Source organism: Drosophila busckii, chromosome 3L (assembly GCF_011750605.1).
Source record: "Drosophila busckii strain San Diego stock center, stock number 13000-0081.31 chromosome 3L, ASM1175060v1, whole genome shotgun sequence".
NCBI lineage: Eukaryota > Metazoa > Arthropoda > Insecta > Diptera > Drosophilidae > Drosophila > Drosophila busckii.
In genome coordinates, this window is record NC_046606.1 from 19,860,847 (window position 1) to 19,876,178 (window position 15,332).

At 46.9% G+C, this 15,332-nt stretch overlaps 1 protein-coding gene across 1 annotated transcript; it reads right to left on the bottom strand.

Annotated features, from left to right (window-relative positions):
• Positions 1-268: 268 nt before the first annotated feature.
• Positions 269-5,444, bottom strand: LOC108601129 (toll-like receptor 6). The gene is given in 2 exon segments (XM_017989051.2): positions 269-4,067; positions 4,069-5,444. Coding segments are annotated over 2 exon segments (4,566 nt in total). The 5' UTR covers positions 4,981-5,444; the 3' UTR covers positions 269-413.
• Between the last annotated feature and the right edge of the window lie 9,888 nt (positions 5,445-15,332).

Below are 15,332 nucleotides of genomic sequence, written 5' to 3' on the forward strand. Positions count from 1 at the left end.
AAAATGTGTGTGTTTTTGGTTTTGCGAACAATTTGTGTTTGGTTTTTTATTTGTTAGACTTAATAGTTGTTTCAATTGAAATTGCTTTCATTCATATATCATATAGTATGTACATAGAGAGGGCTTAAGTAAGTTGGTTAGTTTTGCTTTTTACAATAAGTTAATGAAATGGTAGTGTGGGCGAAACATTTAGCAAATACATATGTACAATTGAATAATTTATTTATATACCACATATTTTATAATAACTAAAAATATCAGTCTGTTTCAAGTCGTTCCCCCCAATACCAACTGCTGACCCCCTTTCCCCCCAAAAAGTATGCTATGCTTTTTACCCCAATTCTATAATTTAGTTAAATTCACTGGTTTGTGGCTTGTGAGCATGGGCGTAGGCGTGGGCGCGGGTCTCCCGGTTACGCCCACAAATCATGCAGCGGCTTGCTGGCGCCGCCATCGTCCAACTCGTTTAGACTCAAATTCGACTCGTAATGCGTCAGCTCCGGCTGGCGACTATTATTGCTGCTGCTGCTCATGGTAGCGCTGCTCTGCGTACCGCTCTCCAACCCACCGCAGCCGCACAGCAGCTCATCATCCGCATTGCAGTTGCAGGGCTTCTTGCAGTTGTAGGCGCCAGCGGCAATGGCGGGCGCTACAAAGTTCGAGCTAAAGCTACTGGGCAGCGCGGGCGCCTGACCCTTGACCAGTCGTTTGGCCGTGCCAATGCACTCACAGTTGCTGTTGCCAACAGCCGCCGCCATGCGCTTGGCATACTCGACGCTGTCGTAGGCGGGTGCCTGGCCCTGGCCCTGGCCCTGACCCACTGGCAGATACGCCGGCACCGCATACTCATGCTGGCTGCGGCGCTGCGAAGGCAACTGCGACTGCAGCTGCGCCTGCGGGTGATGGTGCTGATGCTCGAGCGTCTTGGCCATGCCGGCCACGCTCAGCTCGCGCTGCTTCTTGGACAGCTGGTTCATGGTGTTGAACTTGCAGGCGGCGGCGGCAGCGGCTGCTGTTGTGGGTATGGGCTTGTAGCCGCGGGCGCCGCACTCGTTGATGGTGGCATAGTTGTTGCTGCCGCAGTCCGCATAGAGCTTGTCGGCAATGCGAGCTGCTGTGGCGGGCACTGGCGCCGACTGATACTCGTGAGCTGTGGCATACATGTTGACGCTGGAGTTGCGGGCGGCGAGGCAGCCGGTGACGCGCTTGTTGTTGTTGCTGCCACGGGCGTGCGGCAGGGCCAGACGCAGCTTCTGCCAGAACTTCTTGTCGTCCCACTCGATGCAGGTGCTGGTGCGCAGATAGTGGCGCATGTCCAGGTCAATGTCGCGCTGCGGCAGGTCGCCGTAGAGAATGAAGACGACGCGCTTGCGACGCTTGACGAGCTCATGCAGCGCGCTCTTGTACTCGAAGCGCGTCCACTCGTTGTAGAGGAAGTTTTTGGACAGCACCAGCACGAACTGCTTGGCGCTCTCGGCCGCCTCGAGCAGCGCATCGGTGATGTAGGCATTGATGTTGACGTCGCGGTAGTGCAGGCAGAGTCTGTAGCCCAGGTCGCTCTCCAGCGTGTTGGCCAGTATCTGATTGACGAAGTGCTCGTCCTGCAGTGAGTAGGCGAAGTAGGCGTCGTTGGGCCGCTCCTTGTCCAGCTGGTCGACGAAGCGCGGCGTGCGATAGCAGAAGCTCAAAAGGCAGCTGCTCGAGTGCGCCCACAGCTTCAGCTCCTGGCGATAGCAGAACAGTCCGAAGATGAGCGCGAAGAAGCCCACAAAGGCGCAGCTGGCCACCAGCAGCAGCGGCAGCAGTCCCTCGATCTCCGTGGTGTGCATGTAGTGGGCGACGCCGTCGCGCAGCGTGCACTTGGTGCCGTTCTTCTCCCGGAGCACGCTCGTGGCATTGTTGTAGATGCAGCTGACGCGAGCGGCGTCCACAATCTTCTCAGCGCTCTGCGCCAGATAGTTGCGAAAGCGCGCCAGGTAGCCGCACTCGCAGCTCCACTGGTTGTCCGCCAGACTGATCTCCACCAGGTAGGGATTCGCCGACAGCTGCCAGACCTCGAAGTGCAGCAGCCGGTTGCCGTCCAGGCGCAGCACCTCCAGCTTGCGCAGCGGCTGGAAGCTGCCGTTGGCTATGCTGGCAATGCGGTTCGACTGCAGGTAGAGCTCGCGCAGATTCTCCAGGTTGTGGAACTCGGAGCCCTCCAGCGACACGATGTGGTTGTCCTCCAGGTGCAGCACCAGCAGCCGCTTCAGCCCACTGAACGTGGTGTTGTATATGTGCGCCACGTTCGAGTTGTTGGCATAGAGCACCGCCAGGTTCTTGCGTCCGAGGAAGGAGTGGCCCGCCAGCTCGACAAAGTTGTTGCCATCGATGTACAACTCGGTGGTGTCCATGGGCACGCGTCGCGGCATTTGCGAGTAGCCCGCACCCGAGCACTCGACGATGTTTGTCGACCAGGTCTGGTCGTGGAAGCAGCTGCAGTTGGTGGGGCAGGTCATCTCGCAGTCGCAGGCGTCGAACTCGCAGCAGTGGCAGACGGCGAAGCAGTGCGTCTTGTAGTTGCACAGGAAGTGCTTGGGCTCGGCCTCCAGCAGCGGGATGTAGGCGCGTTCGCGATTGTTCAGCAGCTTGCAGTAGATGGTCTCCAGATCCATGATGCGTGGGTATTGCCGCGAGCTGAGGTGGTTGATTTTCTGGAGCCAATCGATGTTGCAGTCGCAGGTGAAGGGATTTCCGCCAATGTAGAACTCGGGCAGTGGACGCTGTTGCGCCACCGGCAGAATACGCAGAGACTTGATGTCCAGCGTGCTTATCTGATTGGCGTAGAGGTCGACGCGCGTGAGATTGGCCTTGTGCATAAATGTGTCCGGATCCACAGTGGTGATCAGATTGTCGTTGAGGAACAGCAGCTCAATGGAGTTGGGTATGGCGCTGGGTCCGATGCGCTGCAGCTGATTGAAGCTGACGTCCAGGGTCTGCAGCCGCAGCTCGGCGTCCAGACCAAACCGGTTGGACAGCAGGCTCAGGTGGTTCTTGTGCAGATCCAGCCACTGGAGCGTGCTGGGCACGTGGCCATAGTCGAAGCTCTCCAGGCGATTGTCGGAGATGTTTAGCCAGAGTAGCGAGGGCATGTTGCTGAACAAGCCGTTAATCTCGCTCAGATCATTGCCGTCCAAGCGGATGGCCTGAATGCTGGAGGTCATCTCGAAGGCGCCTGGCTCGACCACAGCAATGCGGTTCCTGGCCAGGTTCAAAATCTGCAGGCTGGGCAAGTCGCGAAACGTGTGCATGGTAATGTTCTCCAGATAGTTGCCAATCAGACGCAGTCCGTACAGATTGCCCAAGCCCTTGAAGGCGCTCTCCTCCAGGACCGAGATCATGTTCTCGCCCAGATCCACAGTGCGGAGCAGTCGCATGTTCCTCAACGCCAGCGGCACCGTCTTCAGCTGGTTGCCATTCAAGTTCAAATCCTGCAGTGCGCTGCAGTTCCTAAACGCTTCGGGATGCACTCCAATCAATGCGTTGTTGTCCAGCGACAGCAGGGAGAGCACATAGAGTCCGTTCAGGGCATAGGCGTCCAAGTACTTGAGCTTGTTGTGGGAGAGGAGCAGCGTATGGAGATTGTTCATGGGCGCGAAGGTGTCGGCGGCAATGTTCTCGAGCTGGTTGTGACGCAGATTCAGAATCTGGAGCGTGTAGAGATCGCGGAAGATGTCCGGCTCCAGTTTGCTGAGCTTGTTGTGCGAGAGACTCAGGAGCACGAGGCGTATGAGCCCCACAAAGGTGTTGCGGTCCGTCCAGGTGGAGGTGATTTGATTGGAGGACAAGTCGAGCGCCTGCAGCTGCTCCAGGTTCGAGAACAGCTGCGGACTCAGCACGCTGATGGAATTGTTCTGCAAGTAGACCTCCTGGATGGACTTGGACTGCTCGGCGAAGAGCTCGGAGGGCAGCGCGACAATCTTGTTGGAGCTGAGATTGAGAATCTGCAGGCTTTTCAGGCCGCTCAGCGCCTTGTCGGCAATCATGGAGATCTCGTTGTTGCTGGCGTGTAGCACACGCAGACGCCGCCAAGGTGCCGAAGCCATTGGCGGGCAGCAGGACAAAGTGATTATAGCTTACGTCCAACAGCTGTAAGTCCAGATTGCAGGCGCTGGCCGCTCGCTTGGCAGCCGCCTCCGTCGTGCTGGCCTCAGTGCTGCTGCTGCCGGCCAAATCCTTGCTGCGCTCACGAAAGCCGAGCTCATTCACATCCTGCAGGCGATTCTCGCTCATGTTCAGAGCTGAGAGTGCGGACAGCGCACAGAATAAATTATCGGGCAACGACCAGATGTTGTTGGCACTCAGATCCAAGCGCTCCAGCTGCTTGGTCACTGCAAAGGCATCGGCCTCAATCTCAAAGTTCAAGGCCGGCCAGAGTATGTTGTGGGTGCGCAGCGTGAGATTACGCAGCTGCTCCAATCCGTCGAGCACTTGGCGGCCCAGCTTGCCCAGCTTGCAGTACTGAATGGACAGCTGCTGGAGTCGCGCCAAATGGGCAAACGACTGCGCCTCGAGGCGACTCTTGGCCATTATCTCATCGTTGCAGAGGATGTGCAGGGCGACTGTGTGCTCTGCTGGGATCACGCTGAAGTTTGTCGTATCGAACTCGCTGTTTACGGTGCGCAGATTGCAGGTCAGCGCTATCTCCGGCTGCTCCAAGCCCGCAGCGGGCATGAAGTGGCAGTCGTCGGGCGCATCGTAGAGACCCGCATCGCTGCCGGACAGCGGGCGCAGCGTTCGCGCAGGCTGTTGTGGCTGTTGCAGCTGCGTGCTGGACACGCCCGCCTCGCCCATGATGGCGTTCGAGTGTGTGTGCTGCTGATGCTTTTTGCTGCCGCTGCCGCTGCTGCTGATATCCACTGACGTTGACGTCGGCTGTGTCAGCTGTGCACTCGCGCTGAGCAGCAACAGCAGCAGTCCCAGGCAGCTTAGCTCACTCATATTTGTGTGTGTGTGTGTGTGTGTGTGTGTGTGTGTGGGGGTGGGTGTGTGTAAGTTTTGAATATGTGCTAACAAAAAAGCAACATCAACTTAAAGGCAACGGCAACGTAAGAAAATCAATTCCACTGGCTAAACAAAAATTCTGCGCACATATTTTCGGCTGCTGGCTGGCCCTTCGCTTACAGTTTACAGTTACAGTTACAGTTTACAGTCACTGTTACAGTTGTCGTTAATTGTAATTGGCCCGTGCACGCATTTCGTATTTTAATTTAATATTTTGAGCTGCGTTGCCTTTTACGTATTTTTTCACTAAAATAAGGAACCGCACTTATGCACTTGTGTTTTACTATTAATTTAATAAACTTGTGTTCTTTTGCTTGCACAATTCGTTCACGTTGTGTGTAGGTTTTCTATTTTATTTTTTTATATTTTGTTTTTGACTGGCGTGCGTTTATCGTTTGGTTTATGTCTAGCGCGCACGTTGGCTAAGTGTCGACTGACTGCCGCAACGTGCGCAACTCTCCCTTAAATAGAGAGCACTACAGCATGCAATCGCCAGAGAGAGAGAGAGCGCGAGCGCACACACACACACAAACACACTTGAGAGAGACCGAAGCGGAGTTTGTCTATGCTCAGCGGGAGCGCAGTTCCTTAAAGGAAATTTGCTCCGCATGACATTGTTTGCCTTTAACGCTGCCGCTGCCGATGTCGCTGCCGCTGTCAGAAGTTGCTGCTGCTGCGCTGCCCTGCTGCTGTTGGAGGTGGGGGCGCTGCTAATCACGAGAAAAACACAACAGCTGGCAGCGGCTCATTTTTGGTACTTTTGCTCAGCATTCTTCTTATCCTTTTGGCAACTGCTCAGCCTCAGCCTCAGTCTCAATCGGAATCGCAGTCACAGACACAGTACAGAGTCTCTGCTTCTGTTTCCATAATGAAAATATATGAGGTGCAGGCCAGGTCCAATCTTCATACAAATCTAATTTATTTTTATACGCCTGTCTGTCTGTCTGTCCGTATGTTTGTGTGTGTAGAAATAATAATTCCTTACATTCCATTAAATTACAATAATAATTTTAATTAAACTGTTTTATTTTGCGCCTGATGTCACATTTTGTTGTTTTGCGTTTGACGGCATTTTCTTGTTCTTCCTTTTCTCTGCTTTTTTTAAGGTCCTTTGTGGCATGTTGTCATTGGTTTTATGATAATTTCTAAATTGGGCTGGGAAAATTCTTTCTGCTTCTTGCTTGTTGGGTTAGGCTTGAAAATCAATAACAGCTCATGATGTTCTGCCTGATTCTGGGCAAACGTTCAGTTGTCAAAAATACACTTTCGGATTATCTATTTTAATTTCGATTATACTAACTAGGTGCACATTAATAATTTGATTATTTTTATTATTCGAAAAGATTTAAATATAACATCTGATTATGATCGATATTTCTGAACGACTTAATAGATTTTGATTAATTTAGGTTGGTTTTGATAATATACATATATACTTTATTATATGGGTTTGATCAGCCTTTAGGACAACTCTTGATGTTTCATAAAATTTTTGAAAATAATCTTAAAAGCTTGTCATATTTTAATTAGTTACGATTGAAAATAATTTCTCATAAATATTAGCATTGATCCGGATTTCAGGGATATGAGTGTATATCAGACCTTTGGAAGCTTAAATAGATAATCAGTTTAGCTAGTTTTCCCACGAGTAATGTACTGTCCGTGCTAATCCAAATTCGCGCCATCTCAAAGTTAAGCATCTCATCTTCTAGCTGTGCTCACACGCTCATCCCACCTGTCACTTCAAGCCCACTGAGTATATGTGTGTGTATGTGTATGTAAGCAAACACATCTCAACAGTCTAATCAAGATGCAGCGACATAAAGCACTTTTCAACGCGTCTCGCAATCTCTGGCATAAAATCGGTTTAAGAAATGCGCTAAAATGCAAAGCCGCCTAGGGCGCCAAGATGTAGATGCGTTGTGGGCGATAGAGTGTGTGTTGGAGAGAGATGGAGAGGGAGAGAGCACTTCCATTTGGCAGGCAAGCCGATTTGCAGGACCTACTCAACTTACGTCTAATGCAAAAGCCAATAGTCATGCACAATTCACAATTGTGAGCATAATGCTCGGCCAGGACAAATGGTAATATGAAAGGAAAGTATAAGGTAAACACTTGCGGATGTAAAAGATTATAGACAGAGCTAGCAAAACAGATGGATTGATAGAGTGGGCGCATCCGAGAGAGAGAGAGAGAGAGAGAGAGAGACCGAACACGAGCTGGTGGTGGTCCATTGCTTTAAAGGACATTCTTCGCTCAAGGCAATTTATCTTCGAACGCAACGGTTGTCGTCTTTTGGCTCTGCTGCTGCATTGAAGGAAATACAAAATTTGTTTGTCCGTTTGCTGACCAACTAAAAATGTCTTTATGAGGCTGCACATTGTGCACAAGCAAAAAAATAAGAAAAACAAGGAACAAAAATAAAAGTGTCCCTTTTGTCGTCGCAGAGCGGAAGCAGGAAGCTGCTGAACGACCTACATGCGAGGTAAAGATGTCATGTCAGCCAACCAGCCAAACAGCCAACCAGCCTGCCCTTGTCATGGCCATATTTCTTGCATATAATGGCTATTGATTTTCGTGAGCATTTTGATTGTTTACATTTCGCCGTATTTTGACAACTAAATTCGCCAGACAGTCGACCTCGTCGTCGGTCGGTCGGTCGGTCGCTCGGCCCACCCAAGCTAACACTTTATAAATTAAATGTCAGTGCAACATTTATTGACCATTTGGCTTGACACATGGCTCGATTTCCGTTTATTTTTTCTTCATTCATTTGGCCATACCTATGTAACCCACAAAACTGTGGCCGGGCTTGCGGATGAGCTCAGCGCTGAAGTGAAGGTCGCCCAGGCAATTACTTCCCGGCCTAGTGGCAGCTGCAGTCCAAGGCGCTGCTTCCGTTACCTCACAGCCATACGTCCACTCACTCTGGCCTTGACTTCTTGTGCAATTTGCCTAAGTCACTTGCCAGACACTTGTTCAGCGAGAGCGCTCAGCAAGTAAAACAGCAATGAGAGTGTTTTATGGTAAACAAAATATGTTATCTCGCCCAACTATGCATTCAAAGTAGGAGCTATAAATTACCCTAGTAAACAATTCAATTTATTTTTTGCAAAATATTAATGCGCTGCAATTAAAATTGTCATTTTTCAAATTAGAATTTTTAGCATATAATGCAATTTGGGATATTTAGCATGATCTAGAGATATTTTTGCATATTCTAATTCTTAACACTAGCTTTCGCTCTAACTAAGCGAAGAGGATCTTCAAATAGGGACTTGTCGTGTTTATTTTTTTTATTGACGAAAAAACCAAATGCAATTGCCAAATTTATTTTAGGAACATTTTTTTCATTATTTTTTGTTTATTCTTAATGAAAAGTGAAATATTATTCAGAAAAATATGTTTTGAAAACTAAGTTCGGCTCAAATAGAATTCTCTCGAGTCCTTATTGCCTCTGGCTCTGGCTTGAGGCCATTAGCATGCTCAATTTGTATTACTTTCCCTACTTTCGTTTTTTTATTTTGGTGCGCATTGTGCTTCTGCTTGTATTATATGGCAAACTGTAAGTTTTAGCTTTAGTTTGCTGCTAATGAGCAATTCATGTCAATTGCTAATTAGTGCGCTGAAGATTTTTATCTGCCTTGCCTGACTTATCGTGCCATTTTTATGGGCTCAAACCGCCAGCCAGCCATACACAATGGCCAAGAAATTAGCAAGCCCGGCCAGATAAGTCAATTAGGTTTGGCTTTATAGCTGCTGCTGCTGCTGCTGGTGCTGGTGCTGCCGACGCCGACGGCCAAGTGACCAAAACAAAAGGCTCCAAAGAGCGTTTCAAAGCTTAGTTGAGGCTAGAGCTTCGGCAACGGCAAACCAAATCAAATAAAATGAGGCTAAATAAAGGCAACAATTAATAAACGGCAAACACACAGCCAAAGCCGGCCAGGACGCTGCGTAGCTCCGTTCGTGTTTTTAAGGACACTGAGCGCGCAGCCCTGGAGTGTCCTGACGTGTATGGGCAATTTAAGCTGGCATTGGACAAGCAACTGACAGGCAGTCAGGCGAATGCGGACGACGGACGGGGGACCGGAGTAGGTTTGTCGTTTAATACCCCAGAGACGCAATTGTTACATTTAATTGTGATTTTTGTCTTTCGTGCCAAAGCAGCTTTTGCTGCGAGCCCAACGAAGTAAAATATGCAGCCTTTATTTGCTTGCTCGTCGTGCTTTCTTCCTTGCTTACATTTTTTTGCGTTTGCCTTGAGTGAAAGTAATCCGAAATACTGTCATTAGGCAGACTTTGAGCTGTAGTTGCAGATGGACTAGAACCCACGCACAATTAAGATTGACTTGAAAGCCGCTTGCCCTAATGCCCATTGTTGTTGTTGTGTTGTTCTTGTTATTCGTGTGGCAAGTGCGAGGCGCTGCGTGTCCTTGCGAGGCTAAAGAAAGTTATAGCATTGTCGAAAACGCGGCGAACGTTGCACGTTTATCTTGTTGGTCATTTCTCATAATTTTACAGAGCCGAGAATTATTGCAAAAGTTAATATTAATGACGTTGATGAAAATCTTGTCATTCGCGTAAAAAATACGCAGCCCAGTCGCTGGAGCTGGAGCACATAAATAAGGCACACGACAAAAGCCCCCAAAGCAGCCAAAGTAGACCAAATTGATAACCAACAAAACTTGCTCGCATGTGCACACAAAAAAATGAGAGGAAAGAATGGAAGCCCAGGACTAAGACTAAGATGACGACGGCCAAGACGTCGACGCCATTTACATTTGAAAGCAAAAGCCTGCTGGGCACAATGGTAAGCATGGGCATGGGCATGGTCCTGGCCAAGTAGCTCGTCGAGGCGGCTGCTGGTGATATAATTTTAATAACTTACATAATATATTCTTTTGTGAGGCCAGGCACATAATTGTTAGAAACATTAGGCAAATCATTAGCCCTGTCCTGACTATGGTTTTGCCTCTGACTCTGACTCTGACTCTGACTCAGGCTCCGAGTTCGGCTCCGGCTGTGGCTGCTGACGTAATTTGGCGAGTGTTTTTGCGGTTTGTTTGCTTAGGCCAAACAAAATCGTGGCTACACATAGTAGCAGCAGCAGAAGCGGACACTTTTTAAGAGTATTACTCATGACCATCAACGATAAGACTTGCAAGTGGGCCAACTGTTTTTAGCTGGCAGCCTGGCGAGCTCGGCAGCTCGCAAAAATGTGTTTATTGCTGGCAAAGTTGTCTTGGCCAAAGTAAATGTTAAACAGCTTTTGTGTTTTAAATTGTTAAAACAAGCTTAAGCCATGTTTAGTTTTAATTTGTTGTGCGAGAAATGCAGCCTAGGATCAATCTATGTTGGACCTTTGTAAACACTTTCTCAGGCCAGACAAAAGATGTTTTCATTATAGAGACAGACCACACTGGAAATCATTTGAAGAGCATTTGATGGACAATTCATCTTGTAATTTACCAATGTTATCCATCAAAACACTCGACATTCAAAGACTGCATTGAGCTCTTGAATAGCAACAATCAAAATTCAACTCTGAGTTGATTTTGGCAACAACTGCAGCAACCATTTATCAAGTTCCAAGTAAACTGAGCATACCTCAAAGAATTTTAAGCATACGAGTCCTGCTCGGTTGCCGTCTCTGTCTCTGTCTCTGCCTTTGCCTCTGTTCCTGGGCCTGTGCCCTGCGCTTGTCAAAGCAAATGGCATCGGAGCATCCACCACCCAATCAAGCTCAACTGGCAACAAATCAAAATCTCAATAACGTATTTCTTTTTTTAAGGCATCTACCTAAGCAATAGCATATTTTGTTGCTATTGTTGTTGTTGTGTTGGCTGTAGCGCAATTGAGTTGTGCTCGTTACTGGTGCCTACTCCAATTTCATAAATTTACACCGCCCCTAAGAGAAAGTGTCGATTTTCCAATAATTTCCAAGCCAACTGCTTGGGTACAGTGTTATTTTTTATGATTTGGTGCCACAACTTTTGCACGATCGAAACAAAGGGCAGGGTACTATAGAGAACAATGCAGCGCATTGCGCCCAGCAATCAGTGTTGCTTTTGTCCTGAGGTCCTGCAGATTTCACACTGTTTAGCTTGACATTTGGCTGTCAATCAAGACACGACATTGTGCCAACCAGGTCTACAGTTTCAGTGTCCACTGCCAGTGCCGGTGTCAGCCGTGAAGTGTGACATTCCGCTCTCGCTCGCACTCAGTCTGGGGCCCGGTATGACAGCTACTATAATGCCATTAACAGCATGGACAGCGCCGCAGGACTTCACACCAAAAACTCATTAAATCAATGCGTTCGTTCCCTGCCCAGACCCAGGCCGAGGCATAAAATAACAAATGAAAAAACAATAGCAGGCATATACAAAATGCGTTAAAAGAAAAGTCAGTTGTATAAGTTAAGAACCAGAATAAAATGTTCCTTCAGTCGTGCACCGCATGACACAAAATAAAAACAAAAACGAAACAACAACAACTACAAATGACGTTACACAGTATGCTAACTGTGACTAAATCGGAGCCATGTGCAAGACGCAGAGCACTATGTATGTGTGTGTGTGAGTGTGTGAGCACGACAGCTGTTTGCTGTGGTGAGTTATGCAGCGCTTTGCAGACATTCACCACAGTTTGTATAGCGCGCTCTTTTCTCTCTCTGACTCTGACTCTGACTCTCTTGGCGCGCTCTCTCGTGCTCGCCTCTGGCTGACTTCACTGGGTCAGTAAGGGAAATTTTTTTACGACTCCTTCTATGCGCGCGTGTTTGTGTGTGTGTGTGTGTGTTGCTGACACAAATGTAGAGCCTTTTGCTTATATTACGAAGTGTGTGTGTTTTTTTCGTTGCTGCTACTGCTAGTAAGTAAAATAATTTATAATTAATTTATGCATTAACAGACTAATTAAGCTGCATGCTTTGTTTTATTTTATCATAAAACACTTTACGATAGTTAGACATTCACAATTGCTGATGCCTCGTGACTTACTTTTGACGGTGTCAATGTCGCTTGCTTGCCACACTCAACATTTAATGACAGTCACTGTTGCTGCTACTTTTTGTGGCACACTGTTCTTCAGAGATGCGACGCAGACCAAGTGCTGCGCTAATAAGATGCCACTGCTAATTAGAGATGCACTTTTTGCCTCCATTCCACTTGACATAGAAAGCTTGAATGTAAATATTTAGTAAAAAGTTACCTCTTGAGGCAAATACTTGAACTTCTTTTTATTTAAATGCAGACCAGAGCTTTTCGTATTTAGATACTCATCTCGTCTTAAACGCAAAATCGATAGCAAGTCTTTGGATCTCATAATGCTTGCCGCTTAGTTCGTCCAAGCATTAGATATGCTCGTGTAGACTTTGCATGTAATATAAATGCCTTTAAACTCGACCATACGACGTTTTTCATCAGAAACTTTCATTGGAGACGCGCAAAGGCAATAGTATGTGGCGCCAGCGTTTGCTGTTTCAAGTGCTCTGTGCGCTGTGCTTCAATTTTGACACACTTTCAAGGCAAGTTTTAGTTTTATGCTCGGTTGAACCAAATAGTTGTGCGTTCTGCATGCCACGCAATGTGGCAGGCAGGCAAGCAGGCAAGCAGGCAGGCAAGTTGAAAGCGCGCCAGCAGCTCTGCAACCGCAAATATGCACGAAGCGGTTGCTGACAGCTGCGTGTGAGCCGGGGGGAGGTTGAGTATTGTGGGTTGCAAGTTGAAAGTTGCGCCTACAAGGCAATAGCTCAAACCGAAACTGCCATTAAAGCGCCTGCTGGCATTTAGTGGCAGCGTCTGCTGTGTAGCTGGGCTTTGATTTTTGCCACAGGTGCACGCCAGCAATTGTCAAGGCTCTGAGGCTGCAAGGGTTGACGTTGACTTATCTGCCCCTGCAGAGAGAAAAATGTAAAGCTAAGCTGCGCCATGGAAACAATTGGAATGGCAATGAGCGCGCCCAATGGCATGTTGTGAAATTTTTCAGGCATAGCCAAATTGACATGAAAGAGTTGACGGCAACATCAAAAGTTGAAGCGCAATTAGTAATCTAATTGCCAAGCGGCAAAAGAATTTATTAGATATTGACTTGGCACAATGGGGCGGGTGTCGACTTATATATTTTTTGTGGGTGGCAAAAGGCTGGTAACTATAATTAAATTATACTTGCGTAAATCTAATTGTGATATAAATTTAATGAAATGTATACAAAATCAACACAAGTAGTTCAAGCCAATAACTGTTTAAATATTCAATTTAAGACACTTTAAATCTGCGCTTAAAAACCCACAATAAAATAATTCCACGAACCCACATTTTAATCACAAATACTCGTTCACAAATGCCACCAATCACGTACACTTTAAAGCACACACACACACACACACATACCACACACATTGATGCACATATGCATATGTATATGCTGCCATCTGTTGTAAAATATCATTAAAATTGTGTCAATTGTAATACGCGAGTAAAGCTTCGAAAATGCCATTAGTTAAGCGCCATCGAAAAACCCGTGGCAATCACTTTTTAGGTGGCTTTTAGTTTTGATATGCAGGCGTTAAATTTGTCACAGCACACAATGACAGCCTTACACGCACACACACTGACTAAACTAACATACACATACATAAACAAAGCCCTCCAGTATGGTTCACTAGTGAACAGCTAGTGACATTCCTAGCTACCGGTCATCAGTTTTGATTACCCGATCAATTCATACAAAATATTGGTGTACTAACTTCATGTTAATTTCACCAATTACTCCATGTTAATTTCACCAATAATAGCCAATGAATTCACCCCGAGTGTATTATCAATCAAGATCAATAACATTCACTTTCTTTGTTTGAAAACCTATTGTTGGTGAATAAACTATATGATTTTCATGGTTGAAATCACCAACAAAATCATCAATTGCTATCAGCCGTACTAAAGGGACATGTCACGCAAATGTTTTTATTATTTTAATTTTTTTGGCTTTATTTAAAATTTGGGTTTAATTTTTTCTGTGCATATTTGAAAACTCGCAAATAAATTTTAATGCCAGCTGCAAGCTCACAGACATACACACAGCAACAAACACGTATGCAACACGACAAAAAATGGCGTACGCTTGAAGTTTCAAGTGCAGTCCGGCAGACACACACACACACACACACACATACACACAGGCAGTTTGGCAGGGGTATGCAAAAATGCCATAAATTAAATTTTATGAAAAACAATTACGTAAAAAGTCCGCCCACAAAAAAGTGGCATCGCCTCAACTCCCGCTACACATACATATACATTTGTATGTGTTTGTGTGTGTGTGTGTGTGTAGAGCGGACAGCTCGACATACAGCGCTTGCATGGACTATGGCTTACACTTGTAAGCATTTTGCCTCCACGGAGCAAGAGCCAGCGGAGCAAGCAACGCAACCAGAATCCCAACATTTGCTAGTGTGTAAATTTTATTATACCTATGCACGTGTGTATGTGTATGGGTGTGTATGAGATATTGTCGCCTGGTGGCTGGTGGCTGGTGGCTGGGCTGGAGTGTTTTACCTGCAGCGCTGAAATTAGCACAGCGCCAAGTCGCCAGTCGGGAGTTGGGAGTCCGTACAGTATGTGGGGCAACAGGTCGTAGCTTTGTAGCTCTCGGGCTGGCAGAAATTTTACTTTCACTGCAATTTTGGGCAGCGAGCTGCCGTGCCGCCTATGCATCATTTCCGCTATATGCTTTTATGTGCTTTTAATAGATGTCTGCATTGGAAGCAATTTATTTGCAGAATGTGTAAGAATCCAAGTCTCTGGCTCTGTCCTACACAGAGATTCGTAGGTGGGAGCTGTTATTTGCATTTTATGTATTCAAATTGTGACATTTACAGGGACATACTCACACACAGACACACTTGAAGATGTACACATGTTCCACTTGGCACAGTCATAGATATTCATTTGGATGTTAGCTCGTACTCCTCGTGCTGCTCCTGCGCACGAATGAATCTAATTGCGCAAATGTGTGTTAAATTATATTTTTGCATACGCAGACAATTGTAGCTAGGTTAGAATATAGCAATGGCTTTTGCTTGTACACGAGTCGAGGTTGTTCTTGCAACAGCAGCAGGAGCAGCTGCTCCAATTGTAACTTGGTTTTGGTTTTGTTAGCCAGGTGCAATCAACAGAGGGTTGAGTCAACAGTTGGCGCAGCAATTTGAATTGTTAAATCTTTCTACAAGCACCAGAGATTAGGGCTTCAATTTAAAAAGAGATATATATTGTTATTGAATTGCATTTGAT